The sequence below is a fragment of the Ursus americanus genome, chromosome 25, assembly GCF_024610735.1.
Source record: "Ursus americanus isolate L20-20 chromosome 25, mUrsAme1.1.p, whole genome shotgun sequence".
Taxonomy (NCBI): domain Eukaryota; kingdom Metazoa; phylum Chordata; class Mammalia; order Carnivora; family Ursidae; genus Ursus; species Ursus americanus.
Genome location: NC_142151.1, coordinates 32,999,034 through 33,024,634, shown reverse-complemented (window position 1 = coordinate 33,024,634; position 25,601 = coordinate 32,999,034). Strand labels below are relative to the sequence as shown.

Here is a 25,601-nt window from a genome sequence, read left to right as displayed (position 1 = left end):
TGGTACTGAGAGTTTTGGAGAGAAATGAAGGCTATCAGATCAGGTAAGTATTTGAATCAAAACAAGAGTGGTAAACAAGAGAGGGGAAAGAGAAAGAAAACAAGTGGAAGGGGAAGGAGAGCAAGGGTAAGACAGATGGACGCTGAAGTAATAGCTGCCCCTGTTCTGTCCCCTCAGTCTGGACAGCTATCAACAGCAGGGAAAAACAAATGGGCAGAGAGAAGAAATACACTCTAAGGAGATACAAAAGTTCAGGTGAGAGCAGTAAAGAGTTCTAGTTTTTTAAAGCCCTTCCCTATTTCAGAATCACTGCCATATTAAAATGGAGCATGGACTGTCATCTCCCTCAGGTGGCTAACAGTAAAAATAAGGTTAAGGACTGTTCTTCCGCATTTGTGACACCAAAGTGTGAAAGAAACTTGAAGGCAAGGAAACCTTCCTAACCCCCTCAGGTCATACCACTGAAGTACCTAACTATGGCGGCTCTCTGGAAAAATAGTCCCCTAAGAGGAAATAAACCTCACAACTCCTCAAACAGATGCACAAAACCCCACACCTGTGCATTTAAAATGTTTTCATAAAACAAGTCTATTAATATTCACAAGTCTATCAAGAAGTGTCATATAGTAACTGCTATCTTGGAAGGAAAGTGTCAACTGAAGGCCTGAAATTCATTCCCACCCTACAAGGAAAATGGCAATGAATGACCTCTACCACGTTACCCTAGCATAAAAATACTGAAGAGTCTCTCATTATAAAATGTTTTTAGAGGGGGGTGCCTGGGTGGCACAGCGGTTAAGCGTCTGCCTTCGGCTCAGGGCGTGATCCCGGCGTTATGGGATCGAGCCCCACATCAGGTTCCTCCACTATGAGCCTGCTTCTTCCTCTCCCACTCCCCCTGCTTGTGTTCCCTCTCTCGCTGGCTGTCTCTCTCTCTCTCTGTCAAATAAATAAATAAAATCTTTTAAAAAAATAAAAAAAAATGTTTTTAGAGGATATATCTCATTTGTTTAGGTCAGTGATTCCCAACTAGGATAATGCTAATCCCCTACCCCTACCCTCTCCCTCTTGCAACGTCTGGAGACATTTTTGATTGTCACACCTGGGAAGGGGGGTAAGGAGATACCACTGCTATCTAGTGGGCAGAGGCCAAGGATGCTACTAAACATCCTACAATGGGGGACAGCTCCCATAACAATGAATCATCCGGTCTAAAACAGCATAGTGCCTAGTTTGAGAAACCCTGATCTAAATTGTAAATAAACATGGAATTTATGGGTGTATGGGACAGGACACTGGAGAATGGGAGTACTTCTATAAATACTTTCCTCTGTGTAATTAATGGAATACAGAACACAGGTGCTTTTAGAGGTGGTCAGAGGTGAAAACTAGGAGTGGAATGTACAGCACGATGACTATAGTCAACAGCTATGTGATATATATATTGAAAGTTGTTAAGAGACTTAATCCCATGAGATCTCACCACCAATAAACAACTATTTTTTCTTTCTCTTTTATTTTATATCTATACGGGATAATCAATTTTAACTAAATTCGTTGCGGTAATCATTTCATGATATACATAGAATCAAATCATTTGCTGTATACCTTAAACTTACACAGTGCTGTATGTCAATTATATCAATAAAACTGAAAAAAAAAATCCCACAAGTGCTTCAAAATGAATTTTGCGAACATTTCTACATACATTGCTCAAAAAGTGTCCATTAATAAGAAACACACCTTAATGCACTAATAAGAGATATTTTGGGGAGCTTTGTCTGATAGCTTGAGACCCCTTCAGAGAAAGACTATAGTATGCCTGCTACTTTCCTTGGAATCACAAGTCAAGTTTGGTATTGGTTAAGGTCTAGGATTCGGCATTGACAATTCAGCATTTTGTGTTAACGCACTATTACTAATATATTCACTTCAAGAGCTCCAAAGCATTCAAATTCATTCTAAATTTCTCAATTGATGTGAAGAATAAAGGTACAAAGCAGTTTCTTTACCTTTACATGTCATGTCCCACATTTTGGACATTCTTTATTAATAATTTTAATGTACTGACAGACATATTTTAGGCATTCTTTTTGTGGAAATTTAATTAAAATTAAATGTATACACACACAACAATGAATACTGCACAAAGTAAAGCCAGAACCGCCTTCAAATACTTTACCTTAACTCAAGCCAATGCTCTTCACAGTTCCCAATGACTCTCAGGAAGGCTTAGAACTTGAGTATATCAACAATTTAATGCTTCTGAATTTTTCATCCCAAACTGCTTTTCATGAATATTTTTGTGAGAATTCATGTTTGTCATCCTGAGGAACAAAACTGCTCCTTGACTACCTCGAGGTGTTCCTCCTGTACTTATTCTGTCTTTTTGAGACTGAAAAATGACTGCATTACACAACTGAAAATCTCCTTACCTGCCTCCCCATTTCTGGCACTTAAAGCAAATGCAAGGATACATTTCACAAACATGTGCCTCCACGACAGCCCCATCCTTATGTCAAACCTAGTCCATAAGAATGTGTGCAAAGCAAACTCCAAGTCTGTAACATATTACTTTCAAATAGATCATTCAAAAAAAAAAAAACCATTATAACAAATATATGAAGACACTACAAACTATGATAATATAATTATATTTGAATATTTTCTAAATTATAAGGAAAAATTACATCCTAATTTTTATTCTCAAACCAACAAAAATAGTTACCTAAGAGAAACTCTGGAGCTTGTTCAAATTCCAATTCATCATTATTCAACATAATATTTCTAGGCAGGTCAGCCAAAATTAAGTCAGGAGCAATTTGAGATATTGGGATGGTGAGCCTTGGTTGATCTGGATTTACTAGAAGGTCTCCTGAGAGGTACAGAAAACATTTTTTTAAAACAAACTTTTAAGGATGTATATAAATTTGTACAAAAATAATCAAATTCCCTATGATTTCTAATCATTCTTTTAGGTTTTCTCACCCATCTTATTTTTCTCTAGAAAATCTGAGAAAGTTTTAAAGGTTCAATTAATACCTCTCTACTTGGAATGTTAAAAACTCATTTCTAGGTTCACTCATTAGGAACTAGAATTCAGAACTGCCTCGGACTATCTGACATCTGTCTAGGAAATAATCTATTCTCTATTTTTATCACATTCGTGAGGGCACTTATTATATGGTTAATAAGTTGCTAAGTTTTTCTGTGTCTCATCCTATTTTATTTTTTATGCAAGATACAGTGTTATATTAGTTTCAGGTGTATAATATAATGATTCAACACTTCTTCACATTTCTCAGTGCTCATCAGGATAAGTGTGCTCTTAATCCCCTTCATTTATTTAATGCATCTCCCAACCCACCTCCCTTCTGGTAATTACCAGTTTGTTCTATTTAAGAGCCTGGGTTTTTCGTGCCTCTTTTTTTTTCTTCGCTTGTTTGTTCTGTATTTTAAGTTCTACAAAGAGTGAAATCATATGGTATTTGTCTTTGTTTGTCTGACTTACTGTACTTAGCATTATACCCTCTCGATTCACCCATGTTGTTGCAAATGGCAAGATTTCATTCTTTTTTATGGCTGAGTAATATTCCATTGTGTGTGTGAGTATATGTATTTTTATATATACGTATATATGTATATATATGTATATACATGTGTATATGTATATATGTATACACATCTTCTTTATACAATCATCTATCAATGGACATTCGGGTTGCTCAACATCCCTAATCATCAGGGAAATGTAAAATCAAAACCACAATGAGATATCACCTTATACCTGTCAGAATGACTATAATCAAAAACAAGAAATAACTAGTGTTGGCAGAGACGTGAAATAAAAAGAACCCCCCATGTGCTGTTGGTGGGAATATAAATTGGTACAGCCACTGTGGAAAACAGTGTGGAGGTTCCTTGAAAAATTAAAAATAGAACTACCATGTGATTCTGTTATTCCAGGACTGAGTATTTACCCAAAGAAAATGAAAACACTAATTTGAAAAGATATATTAGCACCCCTATGTTCACTGCAGCATTATTTACAATAGCCAAATTCTGGAAGCTTTAATCCTCATAACAATTCTCTGAGGTAGGTTTTAGTATTCCTATTTCAGAGATGAGGTTATGTCGTTCAGTGAGCCAGTATTCAAACTCTCAAACCAAAAATGTTCTGAATCTAGAACACAAAGGTCTCATTGCTTACAAATACAATCCATCTTTCTCAGCTGTCACTCTTACTGAATGTAGTATCCTCTAACTCATCCCTTATGGATAAGAGTAATTTTTACATTTAGTACAAAACTCCACAAGTATGGAAAGTATCACTTAAAAACATTTGAAAGTTGTATCAACACTACCTTCTTCTGCTTTCTTCATCAAGTCATCAAGTAAGATTTTTTGATGCTCTTCACCATCATTAAAACTATATAATGCCCATTTCTTCAACAGAGTTTCTCCTTCACCACAGATATCAATCTCCAGTAATCCAGGAAACCATTCTTCCATGAGAGAATCAATGTGGTCCACAACTTGGCCCAGAAGAATACAGCCTACGTAATCCAAAGGACAGCTATCAACACCCTGTCTGAACCATATTCTGTTTCAAAGCTGCAAACTATAGAGCTTTTTGGTAAAAATGTTTAAATTTCTTTAGTGGTACAATTCAAAGTTTTAAATTAATTTCCTTACCTTTTCTACAAGAAGGAACTGTAATTTTTAAGAAACTCTCTGGGTGATTGTCTAAGACTTCAGATCCTACCAGACAATAAGCTTCAGGAGACCAATTCAAGTAGATGCCTTGTCGCCAATACATTCTGTTTGGGCGAAGTGCTCGTTCTGAAAGAAGTTTAAATGGACCCAAATGTACCCATTATTTATGAACTACTCCATAAATTAAAGGAGCAGAAAAATCACTGCACACACCACAAGTAGCTAACAGAGATATTTGTTTTGAAACAAAGTATTGGAATTCTTAATGATACAAATCCTCATCCATATCTATTATACATGGAATTAAGTATTTTAGCCTTAATTTTGCAAAGAAATAGACAAAATGCCCCGTAGGTAATCCAAGAGAGAGTTCAGGTTCATGATGTTAAATAGTTTAAATGCTTAATAGAAGAAAAAGAATCATAAATAAGTTCCATAACTTTCAATTTTTTTCTAAGAGAGAGAGCTTGTGTGTGAGTGGGGCCTGGGGAGGGGCAGAGGGAGAGGAAGAGAATCTTAAGCAAGCTTGATCTCACACCCTGAGGTCATGACCTGAGCTGATACCGAGTCAGACGCTTAACTGACTGAGCCACCCAAGGGCCCCTAGTTCTCATAACTTTTAAAACTCTTTAAAGGAGGTTGGTTGTCACACTCAAATCAAAACTTCCTGAATGTTTCGTTTTAATGCAATGTAACTACATATATATTTATTAATTGGAAGCAAGATAAGGTTTATTTCAGAATTCAGAAACAGCTGCATAAAGCTGATTTTTAACCCTCCAAAAATGATATTTTCCCTTTGGAGCACTAAGGTCTCCCCTTCTTCCAGAAGAAGGAGCTAGCATTATAAACACCCAGTTTGATTCTTTTTTGTAAATCCCTCAGGAATTGTGCAGCAGAAGAGAGCTAATGAAGTCTCTACACTGAATGGTCTGAAGGGTCACAATCTGTTACTTTGTTAAGTAAAACTCCCTGGCTTTGCAGTGATACAGTCGCTTCTAGCTTTTCTTTGTTCATTTGTGTGTGTGTGTGTGTGTGTGTGTGTGTGTGTGTGTGTGTGTGTTTATATACCAATTACTCCTAGTAATATTACCTTCTAAAATTGTTGCTTCTAGTCTACGTTGGCCTGGAAAGCAAGATATTCATACTTACTGTAAATGTGCCTAACATAAAAACAAATAGGCTTTAAGTGAGGACTTGGGAAATTGCCTTCTTGACAAATTGCATGAACTTACGTGAGCCTATGTGTCTTTATGTTGGCTACTCTGAAGATTTATGAGCTTATTTTCTGATTTTCAGTGGCCTTACAATAAGTAAACTGTGAAAATGACATGACAATTTTAATATGCTTTCCCCCTAACTTCTCAAATATTAAGTCTTCATTAAATACGTACCTCTTCCTGAAAGCATGTAAGGTGAAATTTCAAGTAATCGATTGATTAACCGGGACCAAAATCCCATTGGAAAATAAGGCATTTCATATAGTCGAATGATAATTTCAGAGTTCTCACAATGGGGAAGCTCTATCACAGGCCTGTGGTCAGACAAACTAAAGAGAAAAGGACATAAGCATTATATAGCTTCATAAAACACCCAACCATGTTAACCAAAGTGCTTTACTACCTAAAATCAATAAGTCAAAGATAAATATTCTAAGCAATTGCACTTTTTTATAATGTTCTTTTGCCACATGCCCTTCCTTCTTCAAAAATTCAATGGCTATTTAATCAATTCCAATGCATGCTCAGATGCATGACATTTTTTTCAGCAATTCTATTTATACTAATAAATAAATTATTACAATTAGTTATGCATAGACAAGTTTTAATGGATTGTATGAAACCTGAAAAAATGCATGTCCTAGAAAAAAGTGTATATGTATTTTTAGAATTGGATAGTATCTACCAATCAATGCAATTGCGCTTTTCAATGTCATACACCTTATAACATTTCCCAGCAGTAAGAAAATATAAAGCAACAAGAAAAATTTCTATAATACAGGATTAGAACTTAGGCCTTCATCGTATTGCCACTTTCCTCAGAAAATTCACTGCCATAAATTCTTCTGATGAAAACTCACTATTTCCCCAGAACTTGTCTAATATAACTCTCTCAATGCCATGTAAGAACACATGTGAACACACACACACACACACACACACACACACACACTAATCACTACTTACCTTTCTTAAGTAATTTAAGCAGTGGCTAACCAAATAGTAATTACATACATAAAATAAGTATTTACTATATTTTAAAATGTCAACTATAGTGTTTTCATTAAAAGAAAATGCTACATTTCAGTAGAAAGTGTACACAAGAAGCAAAAAAAATTTAATACATTTATCATAAACCAAAGTTATTTTGACAATTAAAACATAACAATAGATGGTGAATTTCCACAGGGTAATTGAATTTTTAAGTTTACCTGCTTGGAACAAGCAAATATTCTTCTCCTATTGGCAAGGCAATCTGGAATTTTTCTAGGAGTTTAAAGTACTGTGACATGTAGTTCTTTGGAAATCTCTTTTTCTTTGAAAGAAATTTTTCCACATCTCTACGTGAAATGATCCCTTTAGGATGTTTTGGGTAGCCTTCCACTTTCACTGTCAAAATCTGAAAGATTTAAACTTGTAAAAAATCACTAGAATTTATTTTCTGAAAAGCTTTTTAAAAAACATTGATTTATTTATTTTAGAGAGAGAGTGTGTGTGCACAAGCAGGGGGAGGGGCAGAGGAACAGAGAGAGGGGAAGCAGACTTCCCGCTGAGCACGAAGCCCAACCTGGGGCTCAGGGCTCGGGCTGGATATAAGGACCCTGAGATCATGACCTGAGCTGAAACCAAACGTCGGACGCTTAACTGACTGAGCCACCCAGGTGCCCCTATTTTCTGAAAAATTCTGAATTTGAAGCATTTCATGTCTCTTTGCTCAGAGAAAATGACAGAACAATTTTAATGTTGTCAAGTATAACAGAGGACCTAATTTCTCTACTAGCAGCCATGTAGCCTGGAAGCCCAGTGGGGCAATCGCTCCTCCACAAAAGATTTATTAAATTAAGGGAGTGAATTCAAATCCAAAATTAAAGAGATCCTCTGAAATCAGTGAATTTTAAGCCTTCCCCAGCTCCAATTAACAAATCAATCCAATACCCCTCATCCTTATTATAGTCTGATCAACAATATATTCATAGGGAAATTATCTTCCAGACTGTGTACTCACTACAGGTTTGCCACAGAAATGTTACTTTGTAGAACAGAATGGGAAGAGAGGCAGTACAGTACAGTTCAGTGATTCTCAAACAAAGTGACTACAGAATTTTGCTAGACTCCATTTGGAGTCTGGATCAGTAGGTCTGGGATGAAGCTTCAGATGATACTATTGTAGAGATCATAGTTTCAGCTTTGACCATCATCATGGCAGTTAAAAGTATAAATTCAAACCCAGGTTCAAATCCAGGCTCTAGTACTAGCTGTGTTATTTTGAGAAAGGTATATCATTTTCTTAAGCCACAGTTTCAATCAGATAATAGAAGTGACTGTCCCTTAGACTACCATGACACTGAAATAAGATAACATACGCAAGGCATGCAAGGTGCATATAACAATTTTTAGCATGTAGTAAGCCCTCATGTTAGCCATTACTATCCACATGTTCTTATTCATTTTACTTAGCCAAATTAATTTTTAAAAAGCCTTGTGCTTAATTTCTTTAGTCGATTTTTAAGATGTAAGAGATACTTCAATAGGAGTGTATATTATGTACGTTATCATGTAGTTGGGTGAAATATTGGATTGTAAAATCCTTAGGCCCAAGGACTTGTCTCGCTCATCTCTATATCTCTATTTGGTACACATAATGTTTATTGAATCAATTAAAGCATGACTGGCTGAACATAATGGTGTCTAATGACAATGTATAAATGGGTCATTAAATAATAAACACTGCAGTTTGGGACTTCTCCCATGTTGTGCACTCCATAGCCCAGACTGCTCTTATAATTTAAGTGGTAAGGAAAATTATTTGCTGTTCTGGCATTTTTGAAGCTAAGACCATGTCTGACAACTCACTCTCCATCCCCACCATACTTCACATTTTCTTTATAGCACTCTGCCACCTGACATTTCAAGTATTTATTTATTGTTTATTTCCTCTCATTTGAATGTCAGATCCATGAATGCAGGAACCTTGTTTTATCTAAGTTTACAGTCCCAACACCAGAACAATATCTAGAACATTGTACTGTAGGTATCACAGAAATATTATTGGCTGATTGAATTTGGGGAAAATAAAGTTTGGAGCATTTTATCCTGGGGTTAGGTTTATAGGCATTGGAGTCAAACTACTTAGTTTGAAATCCTAACCCTACTTCTTCCTAAATATGTAACTCTGAATAAATTATTTAACTTCTCTGTCCATCAATTTCCTCACCTTCAAGATGAGGACTAATATAGTACCATTTAAGAGAGTTTCTCTGAGAATTACATGAGAAACTGTTTGAATAGCATTTAAGTAACCCTTGTATGTTAGCCATTATTGTATACTTATTCTAATTTATTTTATTTAGACACATTGACTTTATTTTTTTAATCTTTTAAAGTTTATTTATTTTAGTAATGTCTACACCCAACATGGGGCTTGAACTCACAACCCCGAGGATCAAGAGCTGCACACTCTTCTGACTGAGCCAGCCATGCACCCCTAGACCACACTGATTTTAAAATAGAGGTTTGTACTGGATTTTTTTAGTAGATCTATGGTGCGCTCCCACTATTTGTAGTAGATAGTTTCCAAAGATGGACACACGAGTTTCTTCTCTCCCTACACATGCATGGTGTTCGATCCTTCAAGAAAGGAAATCCATTCATTTCTCCTCGTCTTGAATCTGGATGGGCTTTCTGGTTATCCTAGTCACTGGAATGTGGCAGAACTGACATTTTAGCACTTCCGCGCCTATCCTTGGAAAGGACTGGTCATATGAGATGCTACGTGGAGGATCACCAACACACCAAAAATGTGAGTGTAGCGCTTTCGGGCTTTCCAGTCTGTTTGATGAAGGAAGCCAAGTGAATGACCCTTCCAATGCCGTGTGGCGCAGAACCGCTCAGCTGAGCACAGTCAACCCACAGAGCACTGAGGAACAATAAAATGTTGGTGTTTTACTCCAATTTTACTTGTTTTTCTCCAAGTTTTGGGGCATCTTGTTACACAGAAATAAAAAACTGAAACATTATCTTAATTTTATCACCTTTAAAAGAACTCTTAATATTCCTTCAGCCTCGTAACTTATAATGCTAATTTATGCCCTCATGCAAAGAAAGAAAATTTTCCAAATTCCTCACCCAAGTTTTTATCAAGATTAAATTGCTATGCAAGCTTTTTAATGTTCCACCTGATTAATTCAATAAGTGCCTTTCATCTCTCTTTTATCATATGATTAAATGAGTTTTGCAAACTCCTCTGTGCAGTGATGGAAACTTCTTTAATAAGTTTGGTGACCTAATAGTCTGGGGCACAAGAGGGCGGGTAGGCTCATTAGAACTTCCGCTCCATGAAATTGTTTCTGCTTTTGCCTTGATAACTCATGGAGGTGAATACCCCTATTTATTTTTGCTGATGGATGTCAGACAAGTCATTCTTGTTTTCACTTGATTATAGTTTTCATTCTCTTTAAGTCTTGGTGAAAATGACATTATATTTTAATATATCAGCATAAACAAAAACGATGGTGTTTATTAAATTAATAAGAAATTGAAATTATTATTCTACTGACTCTTTAGATCTATCTTTCAATATAACTTTGAACTATGCAAATTTTTTATTTAATTTTCACTTAAATTATCATGTTTATAGTATAATTATGCTAATAAGATTTTTCATGGAGTTTCAACTTAATTACTCCAGGAATCCTCAGGGATTTTATTGTGGCTATGGTGGAAGGTTGTTTTTATTAAAAGATGATGATTCTGCTGCAAACCACTTTTTTGTTCTACTAAATAAAATACACCCCCCCATATTATCCATATCTGTGCAACTTTAATGTTCCCAGTTCACATGAAGCACATCATTTTTTGGTATAACTTTAGCATTTTCTTGACTATATGGAGTTTAGTTATTTTCTGATATAGTGTGCCATCTAGGACAACAAAATCTTCAGGGTATATTTAAAACTCCCTTTGCTGTACAGAACGCACCCACCTACACATATTTTTTATTTAGCTCTGTACCTGGCACACTTTCCAAAACTACATGGATGCATTTTTACAGTTTTGAAGGGTTTTTTAAAATTTCCTAAAATAATATCTTTAATTACCAAATAGGTCAAACATAAAATTAGCTAACATTTACTTCCCACTTATACTAAGGGAAGCAATGTAAAAATAATATTGTCATTATCCTTATTTTACAAGTGAAGAAACAAAGGCTTAAAACATTAAGAAATGTCACAAAGTTAGTAAGAAATAGAAGAAATTTGAACACAGGTCATGCTGACTCCAGAGCTTGTGCTCTTGACCACTCTACCAGCTTCATTTCGATTTCATAGATGAGTGGAATCACACTTTACATGGCATATTTGCAAAAGGAGGAAAATCTACTTTAAAAATATCTACCAAAACAGCTATTACTGTCATGTTACAATTGCCAATTGCAGTAATGTTTCAACATGCTCTCAAGGTCCATGACATAGAATTTAGCCTAAAATGAATTCCCGCTCCAAAATATCTTCCTTTTTTCCCTTAGATAAAATTTAGGAACTATCATTCAAAATTATCTGAGGGAATTTAATTACTATTGTGGTTTAATTAGAAAAGATGATTCTAATGTAAAAAGAATCATTTTAGGGATTTAGGGAGTCACGTTCAAAACTGAAAATTATGCTCACAAACAAAATGGTTGTCAGTGAGTGCACGTGCTAGAGACAGCCTCCCTGAGCTCTCTTCAGTTCATGATTAAGCCAGATGCAGCTGATCTCAAACAGGGTGATTTTGCACCCCCACCAATATTTGGCAATGGCCGGACACATTTGGGGCAATACTACTGGCATCAAGATGGTAGAGACCAAAGATGCTGCCAATCATCCTATAATGTACAACAAATAATTATCTGGCCCAAAATGTCAATGGTAATGACACTGAGAAACACTGAGCTAGTATATTCTGCTTGAATGGTTTTCTATGGCAAACCTATAGGGATGGGTTATGATAACTAATTAAGATAAACTCATTGGTAATTGATTATCATTGGCAGAAGAAAAAATTCTCCATATGAAATATAAATGGAGAAAGGACAGCCATAACCATCACCATCCAGTTTTCAAAACTGTAAGCATTTAGAGCTTGTATTCCACTCAAAAGGCAAATCTCCCCTCCATATTATCTAGTTAAAGGTTTTATGCTCAACCCAATTTTCTTAGGTATATTTGCCCCAAGGATTTTCACGGAGCTTCCGTTCAACTGACAATATCAATAACCAGACCCAAAAAAGCGTCATCAGGATCTAGAAAAGCACTGTGGACCAGAGTGGTATAACATCTGTCTGTAAGTTGGCAACAAAGACACTGAAGTGAATTCTCAGACATCTTCCCTTCTTCCATGAAGCTCTACTTAATGCAATCTTCTACATGAATTGTTCTACATTCTACATGTACAAGATTTTCTACCTTAACTGAATACAAAATCTATAATGCTCAATGTTCTTCAATCGTTGTGCTTCTCTTCAATCATTACCCCCATGCTACGAAAATACCAGACACCAACCTGTGCCATGACTTTACAAAGCCACTTGGGTTCCACAAAATATAAGTCACTTAACTGCAATGCTGGGTCTTGAAAATGAAGAAGGACCCCTGCAGTAAAAATCAAACAATGAAACATGGAATCTACAATATACAAATAGCAAGGGGCTTTAGAGAGACTCTAGTCCAACTCCCTTTTTTTACAGATGAGGAAATCTCAGCAGTTAGTGGAAGAGCTAAGACTAGGACCTGCGCATCCCAGTTCCTGAGCTCTAAAGTCCAAATATTATATTTTTTAACTAGATAAAATTATCATGTATAAGCATATTTGAGACAATGGCATGTATTATCTTGCATATATTTACAAATAATAAAAAATTCACAAACATTTTTAGCTTTCTAAACATATTCTACAAAGATACCTTATTTTCAAATATAGGTAAGAAACAATATTGCAGAAAGCTACTGGTTTAAGAATAATGGGAGAAAAGGAACAGATTATAATCCATGTGAAGATTTATTTTTCATACAGCAGAATCTAGGGATTAAAAGCAGCTTCTTGGCCACTTACTCTGGTATTACAAATCAGCACACACATTTCTAGCAAGGTCATACTGATCAAGTACCCAACAGCACAGAAGCTGGTGGGAATGTTTTCATCTGTGAGATCACGCTTACTATGTGCGGTGCAACAGGCAAGATCTGCCATTCAAAAGCTGCATTATCTCAGGCAACCACTGATCCTCTAAGTGCCCAGTGAGACCACCCCAATAATAATTTCCCTTTATAGTATACAAATAACTCTACACACACCAAATTCAATTGATCCTATGAAAGGATATGGCTTGTGCCAGGGTCCCAAAGCTCCTGAATAGTTAAGTCAATTTCTAGAACCCACATGTTTTAGCTTCTGCTTGGAAACCCTTCTCACTACTGCCCTTACATGGTTTCTAAATGTTTTTTCTATAATATGTCATATGAAAATTCAACATTATTGCACATGATGACCTTTCAAAAGGAAAAAGTCAATGGTCAAAGAATCTTATGGATAGTCTGTTAAGTTTTGCATGTAAATTCTATACAAGACTCAGATACATTTTTATAAATGACAACATTTTATAAATGTTGACAAATATGTAACAAACACACACACCTGATTCATTGAGGAAGTGAACTGCATGAGGAAGCTCATTTTCATCCAACTGCAGCTGATTTTCTTTTACAAGTTGTAATAATCGTTTCCGGTCGATCACAGGAAATTCAACTGGCACATTTTTACGCTCCGATAAAATGATTTTCTCAAGTTCTACATAGCAGTCTGGGATCAGCTGCCCAACAACAGGCTGATCTCGGATCTGTGTAATTACACATGACAAGCTGTGAAAATCCATTTTACTCAGATGTTTGTCAGGTGGGTGGTAAATTCAGTGTTAATAGTTGTTAAGAAGGCGATATATTACTCAGAAATGTATTTTTTAATAAAATCCAAATATGATGTAAAACTATTTAATTGTGAAGAATAAAAAAATGATATTAAAATAAGAAAAATATAAACACAGAGGCCAATTTAGAAAGAACTATCAAACAAAATAACATGGAAATATTTATCTAAATATCCAGAAAACCCATGACATAACCCAGGATAAGTCATTAGCCATAAATAAAGGATTTGCTATTTTCTAAGACATTAGACATATATGCAATAGATATGCTAGCATTAGGGGTCAGTAAGTGTTTTACAAAAGCTTTGGGGCCTTATTTATTAGATGAAAATATCCATGCCATAAGGTAAAACACTAAATTTTGTGCTTATTATTTGCCAAATGTTGCATTAATGGAATGTACATATCAACAGAGAAAGACATGAAGTCTCCTCACCCACACTACGCTTTTTCACGGAACTTCCAACTTGGGGAAATAAAAGATCATCTAAACACAAATGATTTTGACGTGAGAGGATGATTTTTTTTTTGGTCTGTTACACTTATAACCTAATCATTGTCTACTAACTGAAATATATAAACATTTTTAAAGAATGGCTTTAAGATGATAATTTCTATAATAAAAAATCTTTTCCAAACTTTGTTTCCCCCCAGGAAAATCTGATTTTAAATAGAGATGCAACTGTCAACAATAGTAACTAAAATGCCTCAGAAAACCACCAGATGGCAAACTCTCCCCATTTCTCAACCCTTGCGTATATTCTTGTATTCTTTTTACCTGACAATTTCTACTTAAATTCTTAAACTTATTATAAACAGAAACTGGGTTTTATTAGACACACGCACATGCAAATTTAAGGTCCTCTTTTTCTACTCGTAACTGGAACTTTAAGGAGTTTTATTTATAGCAGCCATATTATTACTTACATATTCACCTCCATCATTCGAAAAATTGTTTTCATGTATCCAATGCCCCAGCAAATTAAACATAATTCCACTAATCTCCGCTTTTCATATTCCCTCTCTTCAACATTTATAAATTAAGATAAAATAGAACCTCATATTGAAGTTTGTGTTTTAACCCAAGAAAGAAAACCTACATATAGAAGTAAACAAGGGTTCTCACAGAAAGCAAATTACATAGCAAAGGGATGAATTTTATAGGGCTGAGTGACAGGGCCAGCAGAAGATTCCGCTCTGTTAATGGGCTGGACAAGACTGAAAGGAATAATGTTGGCATGGAGCTCTGTTTTGTCCTACTTCTCCTTTTAGCTTGATTATGGGGTCACCAAGAGCCGAAAAAGAAAAAAAAATATTCTAGAGTCTGCATAGACACATGTTAATAAGGGCGAGACAGAGAAAGAATAGAGAAGAGCCAAGATAGAAGGAGAAAATGAAAAACAAATGACAGGGGGAAAAAAAGATCTCTAATGGCTTTAAAAAGCTGCTATTTGGATACACGTTGAAGCATCTCAGGGAGGAAAGAATATCCAAGTTCTGACAGGTTCATTGGTTCTGAAAGATCCTGAAAGAGCCAGTATTCTGCAAAGCAATCAAACAGATTTTCAAACCAAAATACCAGAATGATGCAACCATTAGCAATATACATCTTTCTTCAAATAATGCAGCGATTTCTCAAAGCATTTGTTTTACTTCCTTGTGTCAGCCTCAGAATTCACTTATAAGTGGGAAGAAAATTGGTCTTATTGATAGTGGTAACTTGCTATCATGCTAAAGCACTACTAGTCCAGTTAGATGAACCAACCAGTTTATCTACACTTCAACTAAACTATACATACTATATCTATTTGTTTCAACTAAATTCAGGCTTTTTCAAAACAAACTATTCTCCAAGAAGTCTTTTTTAAAAATAAACTATATGTGTGCCAACAAATACGATAAAAATAGGAGCTATTAAAATGTTATAAGTAACAATAAAGTTCTGGAAGTACAGTATAGTCTCAGAAGAAAACGACCTGGATAAAGAGAATATTTAATTGGATGCATGAATTTTGCATATTTGTTTCTTGAAAGTCACATTACTCTCTAATTATCTGTCCAACAGGAGAGCTGGAAAACCTGCAAATAAATACTATGTCATTCTTCTTACATAAGATGCCATTACTGACCCACCATTGGCAAAACCTTTTAGTGACTGTGATAAATGTGTTGAAAGATACAAACATGCAAATTCTCTCCCTGGGCACCACAAAGACCAACACATTTATAAATGGCTCATTAGGTTTTAGATAGGAGCATAATCTGTGCAAATGGAACAGAACTAAGCTAACTGGCCAACACATTATAACCAGGGTGACCATGTAATTTATCATCCAAATTGGAATGCTTTTGAGAACGTAGTGGGACACTATTAATTACACTGGGAATGCCCAGGCAAAACAGGACCCTCGTTATAAGCCATGGCCTTGATCATTAGTGCTAATGAGGTAAACCAACAGGGACCAAAAATGAAATTCGCCATTGTATTCGGCGTATTGAACTATGTGAGGAATTTTCAGTGCAGTTTATACCACGGCATCTGTAGAACTCTGGAAAGATTTCTTTTTCCTGAAAGTATTAAAAACAAGTAGTCTCCCTGATAACCAATTTATGTGTGTTTTATGAACCCTATGAATTACATTTGACCTACTAGAACTTTGGAAATCAAAAAATCATTTCTAAAATAGAAAATCCAGTTTATATGGACTGAAAAATTGTTTAGACATCGCTGAAAATCAAATTACTGATCTCGGCAACGTCAGGAAAGAGGCATTTCACAATATGGAGGGAAGAAAAACACGTGGACTAGGTATCACAGTGACCGGAGACGCCAAGGAGCAGCACAGAAGTTGAAGATGCGTGTAAAACGGGTACTCCAAGAGAAAGCAGCAAGGGGAGAAACAACAAAGAAGAAGAGAGAAAAGATGACCCTAAGACCCCAATATTCCCTTGCATTCTTTGACTGAATCACCATCACAAAAAGCTGTGAGAGAAAGGGCATCGGAAACATGTTCTCAGACTCTCTCAGAAACATTCTCTCAGTCTCTCAGACATTCTTAGTTTTCCTTCAGGATTCTCTAATTGTTTTTATTCCCATTTCTATGCATTTGAAATGAGGCATGGCATAAATAAGCAACTATAAAACTGAAGCGCTTTAATAATGCTAACATCTATGAAAGACACCATAATTTTAAGATAGTTGTTCTTTTCTCCACACTTCTGACATTTCTAAGCAGTTGTGTAATATGAGAGTGAATCAATTACATTTATCCACCAGTCCACAGTAGGCATTAACCACATTACCTTGAAATTAAGACTCTCATTTATGATGGTTTTCCGAAGCTTTGCCAAGGCATCGGACTCCTCAGTGGCATTCACGAAGTGGTAATCCCTTATTGCAGGAAACCCCCGCTTGTTCAAGAGTTCCTTGGTGATTTTAGTTATGCAGGCTTTACGCTGCTTTTCATCAGAAACATCCAAATGTGTGCCAACAAGAATCACAGGAGAAGAAGAAGCACGAGCCTACGAGAAATGATACAAAATACTCCTGTGTTTGTTTTAAAATCAAGACTGCTTACAGTTCTGTTCACAGCCACTTTTTATGAAATTCAGCTGAGTGGAAATGAAAAATTAAAAGGTGTCAAGAAGAAGAAAATGTCAACTATCTTTCCTTCCTTAAACTTAGGGGAAATATGTAACCTTAAGAAATTTTAAAGTCATTCTTATGTCCCTTCTTATTCCAAGTTTACCCCTTTTCAGGCAGCCTATATAATAGTAGTAGTCTATTTTACGTTTCCTTTCTTTAATGCCTCAAAACGGGTTATTCTCTAAGTGTACTTTGGACTTCTAGATAAAATAAGCATTTAATAAACCCAAGACTATATCAAAGTGACATAATATGGTTTATATTTTCACTTCCTTATCTGTAAATTCAATCCCCTGAATTCATTTTAAAGTCATTCAACTTGCCGTCCACATGGACAACAACAGCAAGTATGACCGCCACTATGATATTTCCTCACTTCGGCTACTTATGACCAAAAAAGGAAGTTAAAAAAATTACTGAAATTACAAAATGAGCTTGTAGGCGGCCGAAATATCAGCTAAAATGTCCTGACACAAACCTTTTTAAGGACTTGACTCACAGAAGAGCCCATTGAAGCTTCATTCAAAGAGCATCACTCACTCTAACTTTATCTCAATTCTAAAAACCTTTACTACATCAAGAACTAGCTGACAGCATGATAGCCAGGGGCAAAGTGGGAAAATCACAAAGAGAGATTCCAAATCTAAGCATAGTAATCTGGTACCGTTGAGAAGTGTAAGATCTGCAGTCACTCATACAGCATTGCCGGTGAGGACGCAGCTGACGATGCATGCATTGCTTTCATTTAGTATAGTTTATTTTAAATTAGGGAAGTTCATACTCCATTTAAGAAATAAAATGATCAGGGGCGCCTGGGTGGCTCAGTCAGTGAAGCGTCCAAATCTTGATTTCAGCTCAGGTCATGATCTCAGTGTCGTGAGACTGAGCCCCTGGTGTCAGGCTCCACACTGGGCATGGAGACTGCTGCTTACGATTCTCTCTCCCTTTCCCTCTGCCCCTCCCCCCCTCAAAAATAAAATAAAGTAAAATAAAATGATCAAAAGTAGTTCAACATATATATTTTCAATTCTTATAGGTTAAAGGGTTTTAAGTATCTATAACATATACTGATATGGAACACACTATTTTCATGTCACAACCTAATGACACTAAAAATTCTCTAACTCAAAATTTTTGTGCTTCTACCTTTATTTTTAAAAACTGAGAAGACTGTTAGAAGCGACTGTTTGTCCAAAATAAATTACCTTACACACACAAAAATAAAACTTATTTTCTACTTCCAAATGATTAGAACAGATGACCTTTATATTGAAGAGCCAAGGCTTCATGGCGTCCACTTCAGCCTGCCCTTTGCTGAGGTCATAGACGGCAAGGTAGAGGGCTCGTTGGGTCATGAAGTGCGGATGAGTGCTATAGAACTCCTCACGACCTAAATAAAGATTGGAAACTTCTTTTTAGCCTTCCAAACAAGAGGCAAGAATACTTTAAAAAAAAATTTTTTTTAGGTGATACGATCTACTATTTAGCATACAAAAAAAAAAAAAAAAAAGACAGAAACAGCCAACAGACAATGTTTAGAAGACTACACTGGGTTTTTACTAGGGATTGACAACTTTTAGCACGTGTGTCAACTACCCACCAAGTATTTAAGCTTCGGCTGGCTCCTACTGGTTCCTAACATTTCCCTCCACAGAATGCGTTCTGGTGGCAAGGGTAAAATCAGAAGTAAACGGCCTTGGAATAATTCTATAGCCTCTACCAGGTCTCTTTGCAGTATCTACCAGCTCTTTTGCAGCTTCTAATCTCAGCTTCTAATCCCTGTCCTAAAGAAAAGATAAACAGAAATAAAAGATTCTAGTAAGATAAATACCTGCAAAATCCCACACGTTTAGAATGAGGTCTTTCCTCCCTTTGCCTCTTATTTGGATCGGCCAGTCTTTCACATCTATGCCAACTGTGGCGCTTTGCACCCCAAGATCGGATTTCTTGGTTTTCGTTAATTGCTGCAATAAGGTGGTTTTACCACTCCCAGTATTTCCCACAATCATAAGCTTCATTCGGTTGTAGGGCACAGCCTTTTTTAACCGCTGTTGAAGAAACCTAGTATTTGAAAGACAAAAATTAAATAATAAACTGCTTAACAGTGTACATAAGACATAGGTGAATTCTTATGTGCTGAAATTTTTAAAATATCAGACTAGTTCTAAAATACAGTGTGCAAAAGACTGCACAGCTCATGTGCGTAATAACATACATGTCTTTCAACACACTATTAATGCATATGTTTTGTTAGTGATGTTCATGTAGTTGATAATGATTCGTAGCATTATTAAATATAATGACATGTTACATTATCACCAGAAATAATCAAATATGTTTGCAATACTAATTAGAATGCTGATAATTATGAACTAATTAGCATTATATATGTGTGAAACTCATATATATATATACACAAACTCATATATATATATATATATAAACTCATATATATATATGTGTTTCTTTAAATAACACAAATAAAACCCTAAAAATTAGAAGGCCCAAAATTTTACAAAGCTAATATGACAGAGAAGCAAAGTAGAGTATATACGCATACTGTTACATTAAACTTTGATAGTGAGGTCATATTGGGTACATTATATGTGCCTGTGTGTATGTGTGTGTGTACATATATATTCATTTTTGGTATATATAATGTATATATTCATATATTACATATGCAGGTATATAATAGAAATGGAGACTGAGAACATACTGGTTATATTATAAATTAATAAATGTAAGCTATTAAACTATCAGCAGATAGTATGATGCTTTTCCTAACAATCTTAATGAAAAAAACAACTGAAACTAATTAGAAGTGCTATAGGTAGCTAACAAAACCACTTTTCAATTAATACTAGATTTTAAATGTTCTTAAAAATATACTGGCTATAGAAAGATGTATTTTTAACTATGTTAAAATGCTGCTACAATTTAAAATTAGAGGAGGAAACTAAATCATATGTGAATTTTAGGGAATATGGACTGATTCATTCTCATAACTAATAGGACTCTGACCAGCATTCCTGAGGATCTGAACAAAAGGCATCATTACTTTTCATGATTTATTTGATGCTTTAGAAAATACAGCCTGACAGATCAGATATTTTGCCTGCTATTACTGAAATCATTTTGTCACATACAACTTAAATTCTGTTTGAAATAATTTTCTCATGTACAACTTGAGCTCTGTTTGCATTATCAATAAGCAAGAATATCAATGGTTCAATTGTCTATTTATTAAGAATTCAGCACTCTTCAAAAAAGTCATTCTTTAAAAAAGCAAATGATGGGGGTGCCCAGGTGGCTCAGTTGGTTAAGCATCTGCCTTTGGATCAGGTCATGATCCTAGGGTCCTGGGATCCAGCCCCACATTGGGCTCCCTGCTCAGCAGGGAGCTTGCTTCTCCCTCTCCCTCTGCTGCTTCCCTTGCTTGCTCTCTCTCTCCGTCAAATAAATAAACAAAATCTTAAAAAAAAAAAAAAAAGCAAATGATGCCTACAATTTCTAAACTACTCTAGGTTTCTCCCTTCTAAAAATGTTAAACACATTTAAAAATAGATATAGCAGCTTGGTAATATAGCATACCATAATGAAATGCAGTTCTACTAAATCCTTACCAAGAATTGAACCAATTTTAATTTGAACATCTGTCCAGTTTCAGAAGGGAAAACCATGGGAAACAATTAGGTAAGATGGAAGGTAGTCAAGTTTAGCATAGCTGGTGACAGTCTTTCTTTTCAAATTAAATCAAGCCCAGGGGAACAGAAAACCAATCTTTCCTCATAAAAAGAGATGAAAAGTTAAATGTAATTTAAGAAAATTAAAGCAGAAGAGAATTAGGTAAGCATGTAGTTCACTGGTAATTCAATAATTATCAATTGTATGCCAGGCTCTGTGTTAGGTGCCAAGAATCAAACTGTGAATGAACACAGCCATGATCCCTGCCTTGTTGGATATTATAGTCAAGTCAGGGATTCATTGAGAGGTGATAATTGAGCTGAAATCTGCAAGATAAATGTAGGTAGGAGTAATTTTGTAGAAATGGGAATAAACAGTTTTACAAGTAGGTACCAGTAAGATTGACGTGCTTAAAAGGTAATGGAGAGTGAGATAAAGTCCATTACCAAAGAAACAGGGATACCTGGGAAGTTTTGGTGATTTCAAAAATGATCGGGGTAAGTTACCCACCCTCACATGCAAAATCAAAGTTAGTAATTTTATATCATTTAAGTATTTATAATGCTTTAAGATGCAATAGACATATGATAAGTATTTGCTATATGAAATGAAGCTTGATAAGTTATTATATTCTGCTATATTTCTTTAGAACATATATTTGTAATAAGAGACCAAATAATTTCCTTTTACAGTTCATTTCTATGACAAGCACGATCAGGAGCAGAAGACACTCTCTCAACATTAGGGTGGCTAGGAGAAAATGAAAAGCTCTGTAGAGGCACCATATAAACCCATTTATTAAATAAAAGGCAAATGGCACACAGCATATCTCCATTAAACAGTAGTACACATTATCTCCTAAATTGTAACTACATACCCATCGAAGTCACAGAAAAGAATCTGAAACGAACTTAATTTAAAAAATGGAAATAAAATTATCTAACCTTATGATGTCTTTGGCTTTACATCCTATATGTTTAAAATCAAAATTAAGCCGTAGTTCATCCAAAGGAAGATCCCATATTTTGCTTAACTTCCCCATTTCATTAGGAAAGGATCTCAGTTCCAAATTGTAACTGACATCAAGGGAGGTCAGGTTTTCAAGACAGCCAATCTCAGGAGGAATCTTAATGAAATAAAAAAGGGCAAATCCTGTTGGTAGGAAGGAAGAAATGTGTGCTGCCAAGAAATAAGACACTTCCTAGGAAAAAAGAAAGGCTCAGAAAACCCATTAGCAAATTGTATAACCTTTCAGCAGAGTTCTAAAACTTTTCAAAGGCTTATCATAGGTTTCAATATAAATATTTAAAGATATAAGTATAAAGAACTTACCCAAAACAATGCAAGGCACTTATTTATAATCTTAGAAAACCTATTCTCCCTTGGTAGCATATTTCATCTCCTCACAACATTAAAAGTAAAGAAATTCTTTTTATTTATCTAAATCCAATCATCAGTGACTTCAGTCCATTCCTTTACACTATGTTCTTTACTAAAGCTATAAAGATCGAGTCATAAACTTACATGCAACTGACCATTCTTAAAATACAACTAAATGTTTACACTTTCAGTGGCATTGTAATAGGAGTTTTTTTTTTTTCCTGTTCCAAATTATTAAGCAATATGCATGACTTTTACAATAGGAAACATCAATTTGCTGACAAAAAAAATCAGGTACCAAAAACCACTCACAGTTATTTTGAACTTCACAGTTTGAGACACTTAATTCTTTTTGGCTTTCGTAGGCAAAAAAAAAACTTGAAGTTGGCAAAATTATACATCTTTTTCTGAGATGAATAAATAATCAGTTTTATATTTAAACAGAGGCAATGGAGTAAAGCAAAAAAAGGCTGACCCACTGAGCTAAGGGCAACATGATGGAGAAATGCAGAGATTTAAGAAAATTGGAGAGAAAATCAGCTGAAAAACACAAGCGAGGGATGGTTCAGCAACAACCTGAGAAATGTAGATGATCTACGAGTCTTTTAACAGATCAGAGATTTAGTGATGAAGTAAAACACTTAACGCATTATACACACTCATGATTCAATGTATATATATTCATAGAATTCTTCAAAAATGGAGCGCAAAGTGATTTTGAAGGAAGGCAATCCATGCTAATACGCCCATTTACTTCAGGGTAGGATTAGATCTTACTCAAAGGTAAGAAATATCAAATAACGTTTTCTAAATGATAATTTGTGATATTTTCAAATCACAAAAGCACACTTGTAAATCGGCAATCATTTCAAGCGAATAAGATGACCTCTTACCTCTTTCAGTTTATTATGAGAAAGATGTAATTTCTCTACTCTTGACCATACATACGCTTTTTCACTTAAGTCCAAGATGCTGATTTGATTAAAACTGAACAAGATTTCCCTTAAGTTCAAAGATTTCCAGTGTGCAGGACTCGGCAAATATTCAATTTCATTGCTGCTCATATCTAAGGATCGCAAGCTAGAACAATACAATGTCAAGATAAAAACCAAATGAGTGCTTCCAAAATACATGAAATAACATCACAAGAAATCTGCACCAGAGTGAGACACAACTTGGAAACTAACATTATTTATATTTAAGTATGCATGTATGTTTCTATGTATATATGTAAAAGACAGGGGCTAGAAAAAAAAAGCATGTCTCACTAGGAACAACATTTAAATGAATAAGGACCATTAAAAACAAAAAACAAAATTGAAGTCAATTTTCCTTACTTCAGAAACATAAAAATGTCAATCTTAGAATGAGAGAAAGACCAAGTGTTTACCAATGCTTCTGATGCACGAGAAATCATAATTAACAAATGAAAAAATGGTCATTTCTATACAAGATTTATAAATATGCCTTCTATACAAGAGTTACAAATATGTAGCCCCCCACTTCTCTTTTCATTTTCCTCATTACTGGGAGGATTCTTGAGAGGTTGTGTCCTAGACTTAATTAATACTGTGCATGAGCATAACCTTTTACCAGCTTGTCTCGGTGTGATAAATATCATGATGTCTTGCACACAGGAGGTTCTCAATGCAAACTGGTTACTTTCAGGAATACACTACCCAACGTTTGCAGGAAACAATAGAAAAACACATGGCATAAGCGCACATGTGTAGGAAGAATAGAGACAGTGACCGTGATATATTTGACTGTGTAAAGGTTGTTTGGACTTTTACAATTATATGCTGACCCCTTTCATCCAGCATATTTGAGCCATAATGAATTAATTCTAACTAAGCTCACATAGTTGTACTGGTCTGCACAACATTTTTGCTCTTATTTTAAAATGACACTGGATTTTGCCCTACGGATCTCATAAAGATGCATAAAAGTAAGAAAATTAATTGGACTGTATTGGAGACAAGATGTGTACATTAACAAACAATACAACTTAGATAAAGCCAGCAATCAGCAGATTGTTCAAAAGAAGTCCCTGTTAGCCTCAATGGGGACTTAAGCTGGCCAACTGCACATCCATTTAAAGAAATACATACAAAACACTAGAAACGTATGCCTGAAGATGTTGTCTAAAAGTATAGAGTAATTAAGGACTGAATGATATTTTTAGTTACCTGGGAAGAAACCTTCTTTACGGCATGTATCTCCTAATCAACCTTCATAAATATTTGACTTTCAAATACATTTTCAGGAATACATTATGTTTAAAATACAGGTCCACCTGTAATCTAGAGGTGCCTATATGCACGAGTTGAGAATATAAAATTGAGTCACCAGTGTTTAAGAACTGTGATTTAGGCAAATTACTTCTCTTTAATAAAATAATGTTCTCATTATAAAGTGGAAATAATAATAGTTTTATTAGGAAGATTAAAGACATGATCCACCATTGAGCGGTTAAAACAGTGTCTGACGCATTCTAAAGCTACACTGAAATTAACTGTTATGTATCTGTCTGGTATCTTCTACGACTAGATTGTAACTAAGCATTATTTGCCTACATATGCATATATTTGCACATATACACTTATGGATTTGGTTTATAATGCATAACCCAATTAGAATGCTATTTAAGATGACACATTCGAATCTAATTAATGCCTAAATTTATAGTTAACAGGAAGCTTTCATTTTTAATGAAATTAACCAGAAATATCCCCAAACACCTGGAGCTATATAAATTGTCCTAATCTCCAGCAAAAATGTCACTCAAACATAAGTATAATTTCAAAGTTAATAATATCCTAGGAGCACACCCAACCTGAGAGAAGTAAAATTTAAAGTTAAAGGGATAGCTACTGTAATCTCAATTGTTTGTAATAGTGCAACAGTTACTTAACCTTAAATTGTCTCAACACATAGTACCCTAAATTAATATAAAAGTTAAAAAGTCCAAGTAACAACTTGGGTCTTTAGC

The 25,601-nt window shown here is 35.1% G+C and overlaps 1 protein-coding gene across 6 annotated transcripts in view; it reads right to left on the bottom strand.

The window, feature by feature from the left end:
* LRRK2 (leucine rich repeat kinase 2) overlaps positions 1 to 25,601 on the bottom strand; it is a 135,069-nt gene that overhangs the window by 41,739 nt on the left and 67,729 nt on the right. For all 6 annotated transcript variants that reach the window (XM_045776530.2, XM_045776532.2, XM_045776533.2 and 3 more), the window contains 12 exons: positions 23,503 to 23,689; positions 22,174 to 22,355; positions 19,374 to 19,603; positions 18,805 to 18,932; positions 17,200 to 17,418; positions 13,608 to 13,809; positions 12,477 to 12,565; positions 7,148 to 7,335; positions 6,111 to 6,265; positions 4,696 to 4,842; positions 4,365 to 4,556; positions 2,729 to 2,875 (listed from right to left, as the gene is read on the bottom strand). In XM_045776530.2, the coding sequence (XP_045632486.2) occupies positions 2,729 to 2,875; positions 4,365 to 4,556; positions 4,696 to 4,842; positions 6,111 to 6,265; positions 7,148 to 7,335; positions 12,477 to 12,565; positions 13,608 to 13,809; positions 17,200 to 17,418; positions 18,805 to 18,932; positions 19,374 to 19,603; positions 22,174 to 22,355; positions 23,503 to 23,689 (2,066 nt within the window). The remainder of the gene's footprint in view (positions 1 to 2,728; positions 2,876 to 4,364; positions 4,557 to 4,695; positions 4,843 to 6,110; positions 6,266 to 7,147; positions 7,336 to 12,476; positions 12,566 to 13,607; positions 13,810 to 17,199; positions 17,419 to 18,804; positions 18,933 to 19,373; positions 19,604 to 22,173; positions 22,356 to 23,502; positions 23,690 to 25,601) is intronic.